The 12,999-nt window shown below is 44.0% G+C and overlaps 1 protein-coding gene across 2 annotated transcripts in view; it reads left to right on the top strand.

Moving 5' to 3' along the window:
* VCL (vinculin) overlaps window positions 1–12,999 on the top strand; it is a 122,812-nt gene that overhangs the window by 21,274 nt on the left and 88,539 nt on the right. For both annotated transcript variants that reach the window (XM_070752041.1, XM_070752040.1), the window contains exon 2: window positions 12,483–12,553. In XM_070752041.1, coding sequence (XP_070608142.1) covers window positions 12,483–12,553 — 71 coding nt within the window. The remainder of the gene's footprint in view (window positions 1–12,482; window positions 12,554–12,999) is intronic.

Here is a 12,999-nt window from a genome sequence, read left to right as displayed (position 1 = left end):
TTAAAGTCTGATATTTGTGTGCTTATTATGGAACTCTCACAAAATAGCTTCCGTGATTGGTGTGGTTGGTTCCCACAGGCATGCCGGAAGTATAAATGAAGTTCTGGTTTTCAGCCAATTGAATTAATTTTTTATTTTTCTAAGTTTTATTCGGTTCTATTTCTTACTTCCTAATGTTGCTTCTATGGCAAGAGATTTTGTTGCAAATAAGTTTGGCAGAAAAGTGGAAACTGTAAAACCTTTATTGTTACATTATCCCTTGTAGACTGGGGCACAGTCATGACCTCACATTTCAATACATTTCCAAGTCATTTCGACCAGTTTTAATTTACTCTTTTGTTTTCAGATATACGTGATCTTATTAATTGGTTAATTGTTACATATTTATTTATTTTATTGATCTCCAATAATCTATCATTTTAAACTGGAAAATGATCAGGACAGAAGTCTTTAATTTCTGATAAATAGCTGGAACAAGATATGTTTTTTTAAATCTAGCAGTTGGTGCATCAGATCTGTGATCTCTGAATGATGGATGGAAGAGGGGAAGAGCCATCCCCCTGGAGGCTCTCTGGAAGCCAAAACCGCCCTCCCAGAGCCTCTGTGCAAGCCAAAAATCAGTTGGCCGGCACATACATGCACGTTGGAGCTGAGCTAGGGCAATGGCTCGCGTGCAAGCAGATATGACTCACCTGTGGCACCCATGCCATAGGTTCACCATCACTGCCCTAAGCATACGATGAAGCAGACCCTATGGAGCAGGGATGGCGAACCTTTTTTGGTTCGTGCAGGTGCCCACAGCTCTTCCCTCCTCCCCATGCGTGCACATGTGCCTTTCCGAAGCCTGGTCGGTGAAAAAAAAAATACCATGTGCCGCCTCTACGTTGGTTGAAGGAGGCAGGGCTCCCTTGGGTACCATTTGTTGGGGGTCAAGGGAAAGGGAGGGTTTTGCCTTCTCTTTCTGCTCAAGATCCCCATGAACAATTGGTGGGCCACTGTGTGACACAGAATGCTGGACTCAATGGGCTTTGGCCTGATTCAGCAGGGCTCTTCACAACAGTGATAAAAACAATACATAATGACAAATCTAATAATTAAAATCTAACATAGCAATTATACATATAAAAAATCTAAAAGAGAAATCCCAGTAAATAAAAACATACATACAGTCATATTGTGCACAGAAACTACATAGGCAAGGGGAAAGTGTCTCAGTTCCCCCAAGGTTGACGACAAAGATGGGTTTTGAGGAGTTTACGAAAGACAAGGAGGGTGGGGGCAGTCCTAATCTACGGGGGGAGCTGATTCCAGAGGGTCGGGGCCGCCACAGAGGAGTCTCTCCCCCTAGGTCCCACCAGACGGCATTGTTTAGTCGACGGGACCCGGAGAAGACCAACTCTGTGGGACCTAACTGGTCGCTGGGATTCGTGCGGCAGAAGGCGGTCCCGGAGATAATCTGATCTGGTGCCATGAAGGGCTTTATAGGTCATAACCAACACTTTGAATTGTGACCGGAAACTGATCGGCAACCAATGCAGACTGTGATGTGGCAACCTGGACGCTCTGCCAGTGAAAACAGGCTCCCTAGCTCTGTTTCGGGCTGCGACGGCCTCCTGCAAACCCCCTGCCGGCAAAAATAGAGCTCTATTTTCCCGAGACATTTTTGCTGGCAGAGGCACTGCGGGGCCCTCCCTCCTTCCTTCCAGGATTTGCCCCGGGGCCCAGATCTAACCGAATCCAGCCTGCAGGCCTTGGGTTTGACACCAGAAGTAAAGGAGGGACATGTTGCGGTATTTCCTATTTTGCGCTTTGCCAGTTTTCGGATTCTCTCGGCTTCATCTGGAGTGTGAGTTAAGTGTCTGTAGATGTTGCAGCTGTTCTGTTACATTCACGGCTGGGTTTTCTTCTTGGGACCAGATCCTGCTCTCTTGCCCTGATGAATGGGCAGCCGTAAATTTCGAGTGTGACTTTAAGCATCTCTTCCTCCTTTGCAGAAGGGAGCCATTCAGCTCAGCCGAGGCCAATGGGGCTCTGTTCCCCAAAACAGAATGCGTCTTTGTTCTCTAGAATGGCAAGTCTTGGCAGAAGGAAGGGAGAAGGCTGGGAGAACCCAGCGGCCTTTCCAAAGATTCGCTTGTAAAGATCTGCATAGGAATATTTTTGGTCACTCTTAATAGATATGTTGACTGTTTAAAGTCTTCCTTCCTTCCTTCCTTCCTTCCTTCCATCCCCCATTCCTTCTTTCCCTTCACTTCCTTCTTTCTCTCCTTTCATGTCCCCTCCCTCCTGCCTTCTTTCCCCTCTCTTCTCCTCCCTTCCTTTCTTCATTTCTTCCTTAATTCCTTCCTTCCCTCCCTCCTTCCCTTCTCTCCCTTTCCTTTCCCTTCCTTTTCTTCTCTCCCCTCCCTCCCTCCATATTCCTTCCTTCCATCGATCCTCCCCCCATTCCTTCTTTCCCTTCCTTCTTTCTCTTTTTTCCCTTTCCCTCCCTCCCACTCTTTCCCTTCGCCTTCCTTCCTCCTTCCGTCCTTCCTTCCTTCCCTTCCTCCCTCCCCTTCTCTCCCTTCCATTCCCTTCCCTTTCTCCTTTCCTTTACCTTCCCTCCCCATTCCTTCCTCCCTACCCATTCCTTCCTTCCCTCCCTCCCACTTTCTTGCTGACTCCCTGGCTTCTTCCTTCCTTCCTTCCTTCCTTCCTTCCTTCCTTCCTTCCTTCCTTCCTTCCTTCCTTCCCCCATTCCTTCCTTCCTTCCTTCCTTCCTTCCCCTTCCATTCCAGCCCATCACATACTCTCATGCAAACTAAAGAGTGGATTTTAGCATTCTGCAGTGACGATTTTCTAAATAGAATGCAAAATGATTTTCTTTACCTTTTCATAGACACAAACGATTTGCAAAAATAAATAAAATACAAGCGTTTTTCAAATGTTCGGATAACAGCTAGGCGGAAGTTTCTTCTCAGGATTAATTTGGAAGGGTTTATTTATTTATTTTACAAGTAATAAGCTGTCTGCAGTTTTGTTGTGGCACTTTCCTCCTTGTTACCTGGTCAGAAGTCAACACTGCCCTTCCTTTGGTGGTGCACAATGTATTCAAGACGGCTATTTTGGTAACGCAGAGCCAGATGTCCTATCTATTTCAGGAAGCGGAATATAAATTGGAGCTCATTCTTTGCTGGTCAAAGGCTGACTTAAGTTCATTTCTTTGGATTGTTTCCCCAAAGCATCTCATCATACTTGGGTCTCGAAACTGTTCCCTCTCCACTAACAACTGTATACCCCATTCATCAAACAGCCCTTGTTGTACAAGACACAACTCTTAAATGAGGTTAAAAATGGTCTTTTGGTAGAGGAAGCAACAGCATCAAGCTGGCCTTGGTATCTTGAAACTCTAAAACTCATTTATTTGGCAATTCGTTGATATACAGTGATACCTTGTCTTACGAACTTAATTGGTTCCGGGACGAGGTTCTTAAGGTGAAAAGTTCGTAAGATGAAACAATGTTTCCCATAGGAATCAATGGAAAAGCGATTAATGCGTGCAAGCCCAAAATTCACCCCTTTTGCCAGCCGAAGCGCCCGTTTTTGCACTGCTGGGATTCCCCTGAGGCTCCTCTCCATGGGAAACCCCACCTCCGGACTTCTGTGTTTTTGCGATGCGGCAGGGCAATCCCACCATTGCAAAAACGAGCGCTTCGCTGGCAACGGAAGTCCAGAGGTGGGGTTTCCCAGTGAAGGGAGCATCAGTGAAATCGCAGCATCACAAAAACACCGAAGTCCTCGAAACCCCATCTCCGGACCTGTGTTTTTGCGATGCTGTGATTTCACTGAGGCTCCCCTCGCTGGGAAACCCCTCCTCCAGACTTCCATTGCCAGCGAAGCGCCAGTTTTTGCATTGCTGAGATCCCCTGCTGGGATTCCCCTACAGCAGTGTTTTTCAACCGGTGTGCCGCGGCACACTAGTGTGCCGCGAGACACCGGCAGGTGTGCCGCCAGGCGGCTCCTGCAAGTGGGAGCTCCAGGACTGAGGCTTCCACTTGTGGCTGTCCCCGGCCACCCGATCCGTCTTTCTCTTCGGCTTTCTTGGGGCGTGGCTCCTCCCACAGCGGTGGCTGCAGCAGCGCTGGCGATCCGGCCGCTAGCCGCTCCGAGCGCTGTGGGAACGCCCACCCCTCTCACAGTCCGGTCCCGGGCTGACAGTAAAGGGGCTGCTTCCCATCCTCCTTCTCAGAAGGTTTCCTTCTGAGCAAGCTGGCAGGAGGATGGGAAGCAGCCCCTTTACACTAGCGGTGGCTGCAGCGGCACTGGCGATCCGGCCGCTAGCCGCTCCAAGCGCTGTGGGAACGCCCACCCCTCTCACAGTCCGGTCCCGGGCTGACAGTAAATAAGAGAGAACAAGAGAGAGAGAGAGAACAAGAGAGAGGGAGAGAGAGAACAAGAGAGAGGGAGAGAAAGAAAATAAGAGAGAATGAGAGAGCAACAGAGAGAGAGAGAGAGAGAGAGAGAGAACAAGAGAGAGAAAGCATGAGAGAGAGAAAGAAAATAAGAGAACGAGTGAGTGAGAGAGAGAAGGAAAGCAAGAGAGAAAAAGAGATAGCAAGAGAGACAGGAGAGAGAGAGAAATGAGAACAAAAAGGGGAGAAAAAAGGAGAAATGAGAAAATGATTGAGGCAGAGAATGAGAGGAGAAACAAAAGAGAGAGAGAGAGGTGATTCTTGAAGCATATGGTAAAAAGCACCCAAATAATAAGAAACACCCCCCCCCCAGCCCACACCTGCTTTTGAAAAGAATAAAAGAGAAAAAAAAACCCAGCCCTCAACTGGTTTTGGAAATGGTTCGAGTGTGTATGGACGCACACACACACACGTAAGGGGGGGGGGGGAGAGACAGGGATGGAAAAAGAGGAGAAGTGAGAGGGAGAAGGAATGAGGGAAAAAGGGAGGAAGAGAGAGAAATGAGAAACATGAGAGAGAAAAGGGGGAAAGACAGAAGTACCCAGAAATGAGACAGTGATATAAATTTGAGGAGGGATGATTGATGATTGACTGTATTTATAAGGGGATGTTACATGGGATTGTATATATGAGGGGGTTATTTATGTGTGTGTGTGTGTGTGTGTGTATGTATGTATGTATGTATGTATGTATGTATGTATTTATTTATTTATTTATTTATTTATTTATTTATTTATTAGATTTGTGTCATTTTGGTTGGTGGTGTGCCCCAGGATTTTGTAAATGTAAAAAATGTGCCGCGGCTCAAAAAAGGTTGAAAATCACTGCCCTACAGCATCATAAAAACACGGAAGTCCAGAGGTGGGGTTTCCCATGGAGGGGAGCCTCAGGGGAATTCCAGCAGCGCAAAAACGGGTGCTTCGCTAGCAATGGAAGTCTGGAGATGGGGCATCCCAGCAGCGGCAGTGGGTTTGTAAGGTGAAAATAGTTTGTAAGAAGAGGCAAAAAAATCTTAAACCTCGGGTTTGTATCTCGAAAAGTTTGTATGACGAGGCATCACTGTATTTCTGCCGCACGAATCCCAGCGACCGATTAGGTCCCACAGAGTTGGCCTTCTCCGGGTCCCGTCGACTAAACAATGTCGTCTGGTGGGACCCAGGGGAGGAGCCTTCTCTGTGGCGGCCCCGACCCTCTGGAACCAGCTCCTCCCTGAGATTAGAATTGCCCCCACCCTCCTTGCCTTTCGTAAACTCCTTAAAACCCACCTCTGTCGTCAGGCATGGGGGAATTGAGATATTCCTTTCCCCATGGCTTATAAAATTTATGCATGGTATATTTGTGTGTATGTTTTAATAAGGGTTTTTAGTTATTTTAAATATTAGATTTGTTATATGTTGTTTTATTATTGTTGTTAGCCGCCCCGAGTCTACGGAGAGGGGCGGCATACAAATCTAATAAATAAATAATAAATAAATAAAATAAATCATACTTGGTCTCAAAATTGTTCCCTCTCCACTAACAACTGTATACCCCATTCATCAAACAGCCCTTGTTGTACAAGACCGCAACTTGTTGTACAAGACCGCAAATGCTCTACCCTCCACATTGGCAAAAAGAATCCTAACCGCACATACGAACTGAATAAACAATCTCTCACTGCTAACCCGCATTCTGTAAAGGACCTTGGAATACTAATATCGAATGACCTAAGTGCTAAAGCCCACTGCAACAATATCGCCAAAAAAGCCTCTAGAGTTGTTAACCTGATCCTACACAGCTTCTGCTCAGGCAATCTCACACTACTCACAAGAGCCTACAAAACCTATGCCAGACCCATCCTAGACTACTGCTCATCTGTCTGGAACCCATACCACATCTCAGACATCAACACCCTAGAAAATGTCCAAAGATATTTCACCAGAAGAGCCCTTCACTCCTCCACTCGTAACAGAATATCCTACGAAAATAGACTAACAATCCTGGGCCTAGAAAGCCTAGAACTACGGCGCCTAAAACACAATTTGAGTATTGCCCACAAGATCATATGCTGCAACGTCCTACCAGTCAATGACTACTTCAGCTTCAACCGCAATAACACAAGAGCACTGTCCCTGTCCAATTGTCTTTCCTTTCTTTCTCCTATCTTATATATTCTCTTCCTTTCATATATCCTCTCCTCTAAGTTCACTTTCACCCTCTTTTATATTATCACATGTCCATTTTTCTTCCTATGTATTTATGTATTGGAGAAATGAATAAATAAATAAATAAACTCTTAAATGAGGTTAGAAATGGTCTTTTGGTAGAGGAAGCAACAGTATCAAGCTGGCCTTGGTATCTTGAAACTGCCCCTCCATTTTTGCTCTAAAACTCATTTCTTTTGGCAATTCCTTGATTTTTTATTTTTTTTTCAGGCACGAGCAAATTGTGCAGGTGTGTGTGTTTTTTTAAAAAACCGTAGTCGCTCTTGCAGGAAGCTGAAAACCATTAACATAAATGATGACAATGAGCTGGAAAGCGGATTGCATACTAATAAGATCCCTTCGCGACAATTTTATTTTTAGCAAAAGACCAGAATGAAAAGAAAAGAGGAGGGCAAAAATATATATTGCACCGAGTGCCACAGCCCTATAAAATGTATGCATGGGCAATTCAGAATGCCAATATACGCCCAGAAAGTAATGCACCACATTTTTTTTCTTCAACAATTATTTATCGAACACAATGAAACTTACACACAAGAAAGAATGATGTTTCTTCTACACTCCCTATTTTTCCACGTAATCTCCATCCCGTTCTGTGGTCTTCCTCCAGCAAGACACAAGGGCGTGTAGAAACATAGAAACATAGAAGTCTGACGGCAGAAAAAGACCTCATGGTCCATCTAGTCTGCCCTTATACTATTTTCTGTATTTTATCTTAGGATGGATATATGTTTATCCCAGGCATGTTTAAATTCAGTTACTGTGGATTTATCTACCACGTCTGCTGGAAGTTTGTTCCAAGGATCTACTACTCTTTCAGTAAAATAATATTTTCTCATGTTGCTTTTGATCTTTCCCCCAACTAACCTCAGATTGTGTCCCCTTGTTCTTGTGTTCACTTTCCTATTAAAAACTCTTCCCTCCTGGACCTTGTTTAACCCTTTAATATATTTAAATGTTTCGATCATGTCCCCCCTTTTCCTTCTGTCCTCCAGACTATACAGATTGAGTTCATGAAGTCTTTCCTGATACGTTTTATGCTCAAGACCTTCCACCATTCTTGTAGCCCGTCTTTGGACCCGTTCAATTTTGTCAATATCTTTTTGTAGGTGAGGTCTCCAGAACTGAACACAGTATTCCAAATGTGGTCTCACCAGCATTCTATATAGCGGGATCATAATCTCCCTCTTCCTGCTTGTTATACCTCTAGCTATGCAGCCAAGCATCCTACTTGCTTTCCCTACCGCCTGACTGCCATGTTCACCCATTTTGAGACTGTCAGAAATCACTACCCCTAAATCCTTTTCTTCTGAAGTATTTGCTAACACAGAACTGCCAATACCAGTGTATGTACTGTCGGTACCACTCCTTGTTCTAATGGCCTCACCCTCTGTGCCCAGCGACTAACCGTACTTCTGTCGACTGCAGATTCTCCATAAACTGTACACAAACGTTCGTAAATGTTCCCAACAGTTTCTTTCTCTGCAGTGAGAAGTTCAATGATGACACACTGCTTGTAACGTACATCACTTACAGACGTCGTTTCGAAACACTGCTGCAGCTACATTACCTGTATGAAGAAACACAAAATTTACACATGCGCTCCTGACAATTCAAATAAAGTACAATGGTATCTCTACCTAAGAACGCCTCTACTTACGAACTTTTCTAGATAAGAACCAGGTGTTCGAGATTTTGTTGCCTCTTCTCAAGAACCATTTTCCAGTTATAAACCTGAGCCTCTGAAACTGTAACCAGAAAATGCGGGGAGAAGCCTCTGTGGGGCCTCTCTAGGAATCTCCTGGGAGGAAACAGGGCCAGAAAAGGTGGGGAGAAGACTCTGTGGGGCCTTTCTAGGAATCTCCTGGGAGGAAACAGGGCCGGAAAAGGCAGGGAGATGACTGTGGGGCCTCTCTAGGAATCTTCTGGAAGAAATAAGATGGGAAACGGTGGGGAGAAGCCTCCATGGCGCCTCTTTAAGAATCTCCTGGGAGGAAACAGGGCCGGAAAAGGTGGGGAGAAGCCTCTGTGGGGCCTCTCTAGGAATCTCCTGGAACGAAATAGGATGGGAAAAGGTGGGGAGAAGCCTCCGTGGCGCCTCTCTAAGAATCTCCTGGGAGGAAACAGGGCCGGAAATGGCCGGGAGAAGCCTCCGTAGAGCCTCTCTAGGAATCTCCTGGGAGGAAACAGGGCGGGAAAAGGTGGGGAAGGGCCTCTCTAGGAATCTCCTGGGAGGAAACAGGGCGGAAAAGGCGGGGAGAAGCCTCTGTGGGACCTCTCTAGGAATCTCCTGGGAGGAAATAGGACGAGAAAAGGCGGGGAAAAGCCTCCGTGGGACCTCTCTAGGAATCTCCTGGGAGGAAACAGGGCCTCCACCCTCCCTGTGGTTTCCCCAATCGCACACTTTATTTGCTTTTACATTGATTCCTATGGGAAAAATGCCTTCTTCTTACAAACTTTTCTACTTAAGAACCTGGTCACGGAACGAATTAAGTTCATAAGTAGAGGTACCACTGTATATCTAAAGTTTTGCATTTGTACCATTACTGTAGGCTGAGAAAAAAAATGTGGTGCATTACTTTTTGGGCGACCCTCGTCCATTCCAGGTGCCTCCCAAAAGCAATATAAGCAGAATTTTGGTCCTCTTTCTAGAGATATCCGAGGATGAGTTCGCTAATAGAAAGCAGAACATTCTGTTCACCTGATCGGGCTATTGTTACATCCGGATTGAGCCAAACGGGCAATGCTCGTGACTCATTTGAGGCTCCCCAGCCAATCCAAGCAGACTGGACTGATCTGCAAAAGCTTGTGACGTGGTTTGCATATTCACAGTCCATTTTCTGGATCTTCTCACTGCTATATTGTTGTGTAATTTTAGAGCCATAAGCTGCCCAGAGTTACCGTATTTTCTGGAGTATAAGACACACTGGAATATAATATAATCTGCCTACCAGGTGTTCCTCTGCGCAGTCCTTAATCTGGTCAGCTTCAGAAGATTAGTTTGCTGGTTTTGAACATGTGTGCTTGGTTTTCATGGGGGCAATTCTAATCTCTGGGGGGAGTTGGTTCCAAAGGGCCGGGGCCGCCACAGAGAAGGCTCTTCTCCTGGGTCCCGACAAATGACATTGTTTAGTGGACGGGACCCGGAGAAGACCCACTCTGTGGGACCTAACTGGTCGCTGGGATTTGTGCAGCAGAAGGCGGTCCCTGAGATAATCTGGTCCGGTGCCCTGAAGGTGTAACATGGGCATATTTGGGAAAGCCCATGACTGCTCTCGTAGCTGCATTCTATATACCCTGTTTCCCCCAAAATAAAACATCCCCTGATAATAAGCCCAATCGTGCTTTTGAGTGCATAGCAATAAGGCCAAGCACTTATTTCAGGGTTCAAAAAAATATTAGACAGGGTCTTATTTTCAGGGAAACATGATGGATGGATAGAAACATAGAAGACTGACGGCAGAAAAAGACCTCATGGTCCATGTAGTCTGCCCTTATACTATTTCTTGTATTTTATCTTAGGATGGATCTATGTTTATCCCAGGCATGTTTAAAATTCAGTGACTGTGGATTGACCAGCCACGCCTGCTGGAAGTTTGTTCCAAGCATCTACTACTCTTTCAGTAAAATAATATTTCCTCACGTTACTTTTAATCTTTTCCCCCAACTAACCTTAGATTGTGTCCCCTTCTTCTTGTGTTCACTTTCCTATTAAAAACACTTCTCTCCTGAACCTTATTTAATCCTTTTACATATTTAAATGTTTCGATCATGTCCCCCCTTTTCCTTCTGTCCTCCAGACTATACAGATTGAGTTCATGAAGTCTTTCCTGATACGTTTTATGCTTAAGACCTTCCACCATTCTTGTAGCCCGTCTTTGGACCCGTTCAATTTTGTCAATATCTTTTTGTAGGTGAGGTCTCCAGAACTGAACACAGTATTATTCCAAATGTGGTCTCACCAGCATTCTATATAGCGGGATCATAATCTCCCTCTTCCTGCTTGTGATACCTCTAGCTATGCAGCCAAACATAGATAGATAGATAGATAGATAGAGAGAGAGAGAGAGAGAGAGAGAGATACAGTAGATAGATATATATATATATATATATATAGATAGATAGATAGATAGATAGATAGATAGATAGATAGATAGGTGATGGATGGATGGATGGATGGATGGATGGATGGATGGATGGATAGATAGATACCTTGTTTTCCCCAAAATAAGACATCCCTTGATAATAAACCCAATTATGCTTTTGAGTGCATGGCAATAAGGCCAAGCACTTAATTTAGGGTTCAAAAAAATATTAGACAAGGTCTTATTTTCAGGGAAACATGAGTAGAAAGCGTACAACCACGAAAATTGGAATTGCTAGGAAGCAGTAATTTAAAGCAATCCATAGTTTACAGTACTTTATTCCGACAATCATTCAATTATACAGAATCTAATCATATAAAATCTAGTGGATTATATGATGGTCTGGTTTCAATTTTGTGATGTATTTGTGAGAGGAGACAGTCCACCTCTGAGATAGAAATTTCTAATTGTGTTACTGTGGCGGAAGGTCAGTCATTTTCTGTTCTAACATTTAGATATGACACGTAATTGCAATTTAGAGGATAAATTTATGCAGGAGATGGTTTGCTGTAGTTACAGTTTCCAGATTTTTGGAAATATATTTTGTATCTGTAAAATTGTTGATCGATGGGCTGAGAAGACATTGTGGTTTCTGGTTACATATACACATAGGAGCTATTAGGAATCTGTGTTGCAATGTAGCCCTTTGTGCATTATCTTCCTTAACCAAGGATTGTAGGTTGTAAGCGGTAACCTGCAAGTGGTATTGTAGTTTACAAGTGGTCCTGAACATATGACCAGAGTATATTTATATTTCTTTTATTGTTTGAAAATTTTAGAATCGAAAGCTGCCCAGAGTCAGTTGGTGGAGTTGGGTGGCTAGAGATAATCTAAGGGAGGGAGGGAGGGAGGAAGGGAAAGGGGAGGAAGAAGGGAGGGAGGGAGGAAGGGAAAGAAGGAAGGGGAAGGGAAAGAGAGAGAGAGAGAGAGAAATAAGGAAGGAAGGAAAAAAGAAAAAGAGATGAAAGAAGGAAGAAGAAAGGATAAAGAAAGAAAAAGAAAGAAAGAAAGGAAAAGAGATGAAAGAAGGAAGGAGAAAGAAAGAAAAAGAAAGAAAGAAAGGAAAAGAGATGAAAGAAGGAAGGAGAAAGAAAGGAAAAGAAAGAAAGGAAAAGAGATGAAAGAAGGAAGGAGAAAGAAGGGAAAAGAAAGAAAGGAAAAGAGATGAAAGAAGGAAGGAGAAAGAAAGGAAAAGAAAGAAAGGAAAAGAGATGAAAGAAGGAAGGAGAAAGAAAGGAAAGAGAAAGAAAGAAAAAGAAAGAAAGGAAAAGAGAGCAAAGAAGAGAAGAGAGAGAGGGAGGGAGGGAAATACTTTTAATAATACTAGTAAGACAGAACTTCGGAGTCTTCAGAGACGGGCGGCATACAAATCTAATTATTATTATTATTATTTATTATTATTATTATTATTATTATTATTATTATTATTATTATTATTACATCAATCCAACACAGCAAACAAGATCACTATGCTGGATTATTATTATTATTATTATTATTATTATTATTATTATTATTATTATTATTATTATTATTACTTGTGTTTCACCACTAGCTTGTTTTGATTTGGCAGAATTCTGCCCATACTATCTGAATCTTGGCAATGGGAAGAGCTATTTTTGAGTGTGCTAAATGTGACTTGTATTGATGGCAATGACAAAAATGCATCTCTTCTCATGCAGGTGGGAAAAGAAACCGTTCAGACAACCGAAGACCAGATTTTGAAGAGAGATATGCCACCTGCGTTCATCAAGTAAGTAAAGTTAAGAGTTATATTAGTTTAGGACACAGGTAGCCAAAGTTGGCTCTTCTACGACTTGTGGACTTCAATTCCCAGAATTCATGAGCCAATCATTCTAGCTCACGAATACTTTTCCCGCCATAAGTTGGGATACAAGTGGTTTCCTGCCTCCAAAGGGCCTCGGGGGGGTGGGCGAAGCTGTTTTTGTCACCCCCCGGCATTGAATTATGGGTGTGGACACTCACACATGCACGATAGCACACACACTTCTCCAGATCCCGTCGACTAAACAATGTCGTCTGGCGGGACCCAGGGGAAGAGCCTTCTCTGTGGCGGCCCCGACCCTCTGGAACCAACTCCCTCCAGATATCAGAGTTGCCCCCACCCTCCTTGCCTTTTGTAAGCTCCTTAAAACCCACCTCTGTCGTCAGGCATGGGGGAATTGAGATATTCCCTTT

The sequence above is a fragment of the Erythrolamprus reginae genome, chromosome 5 (genome assembly GCF_031021105.1).
Source record: "Erythrolamprus reginae isolate rEryReg1 chromosome 5, rEryReg1.hap1, whole genome shotgun sequence".
Classification (NCBI taxonomy): Eukaryota; Metazoa; Chordata; class Lepidosauria; order Squamata; family Dipsadidae; genus Erythrolamprus; species Erythrolamprus reginae.
The sequence above is the reverse complement of the archived record's forward strand: the minus strand, read 5'-3'. Positions and strand labels throughout refer to the sequence as shown.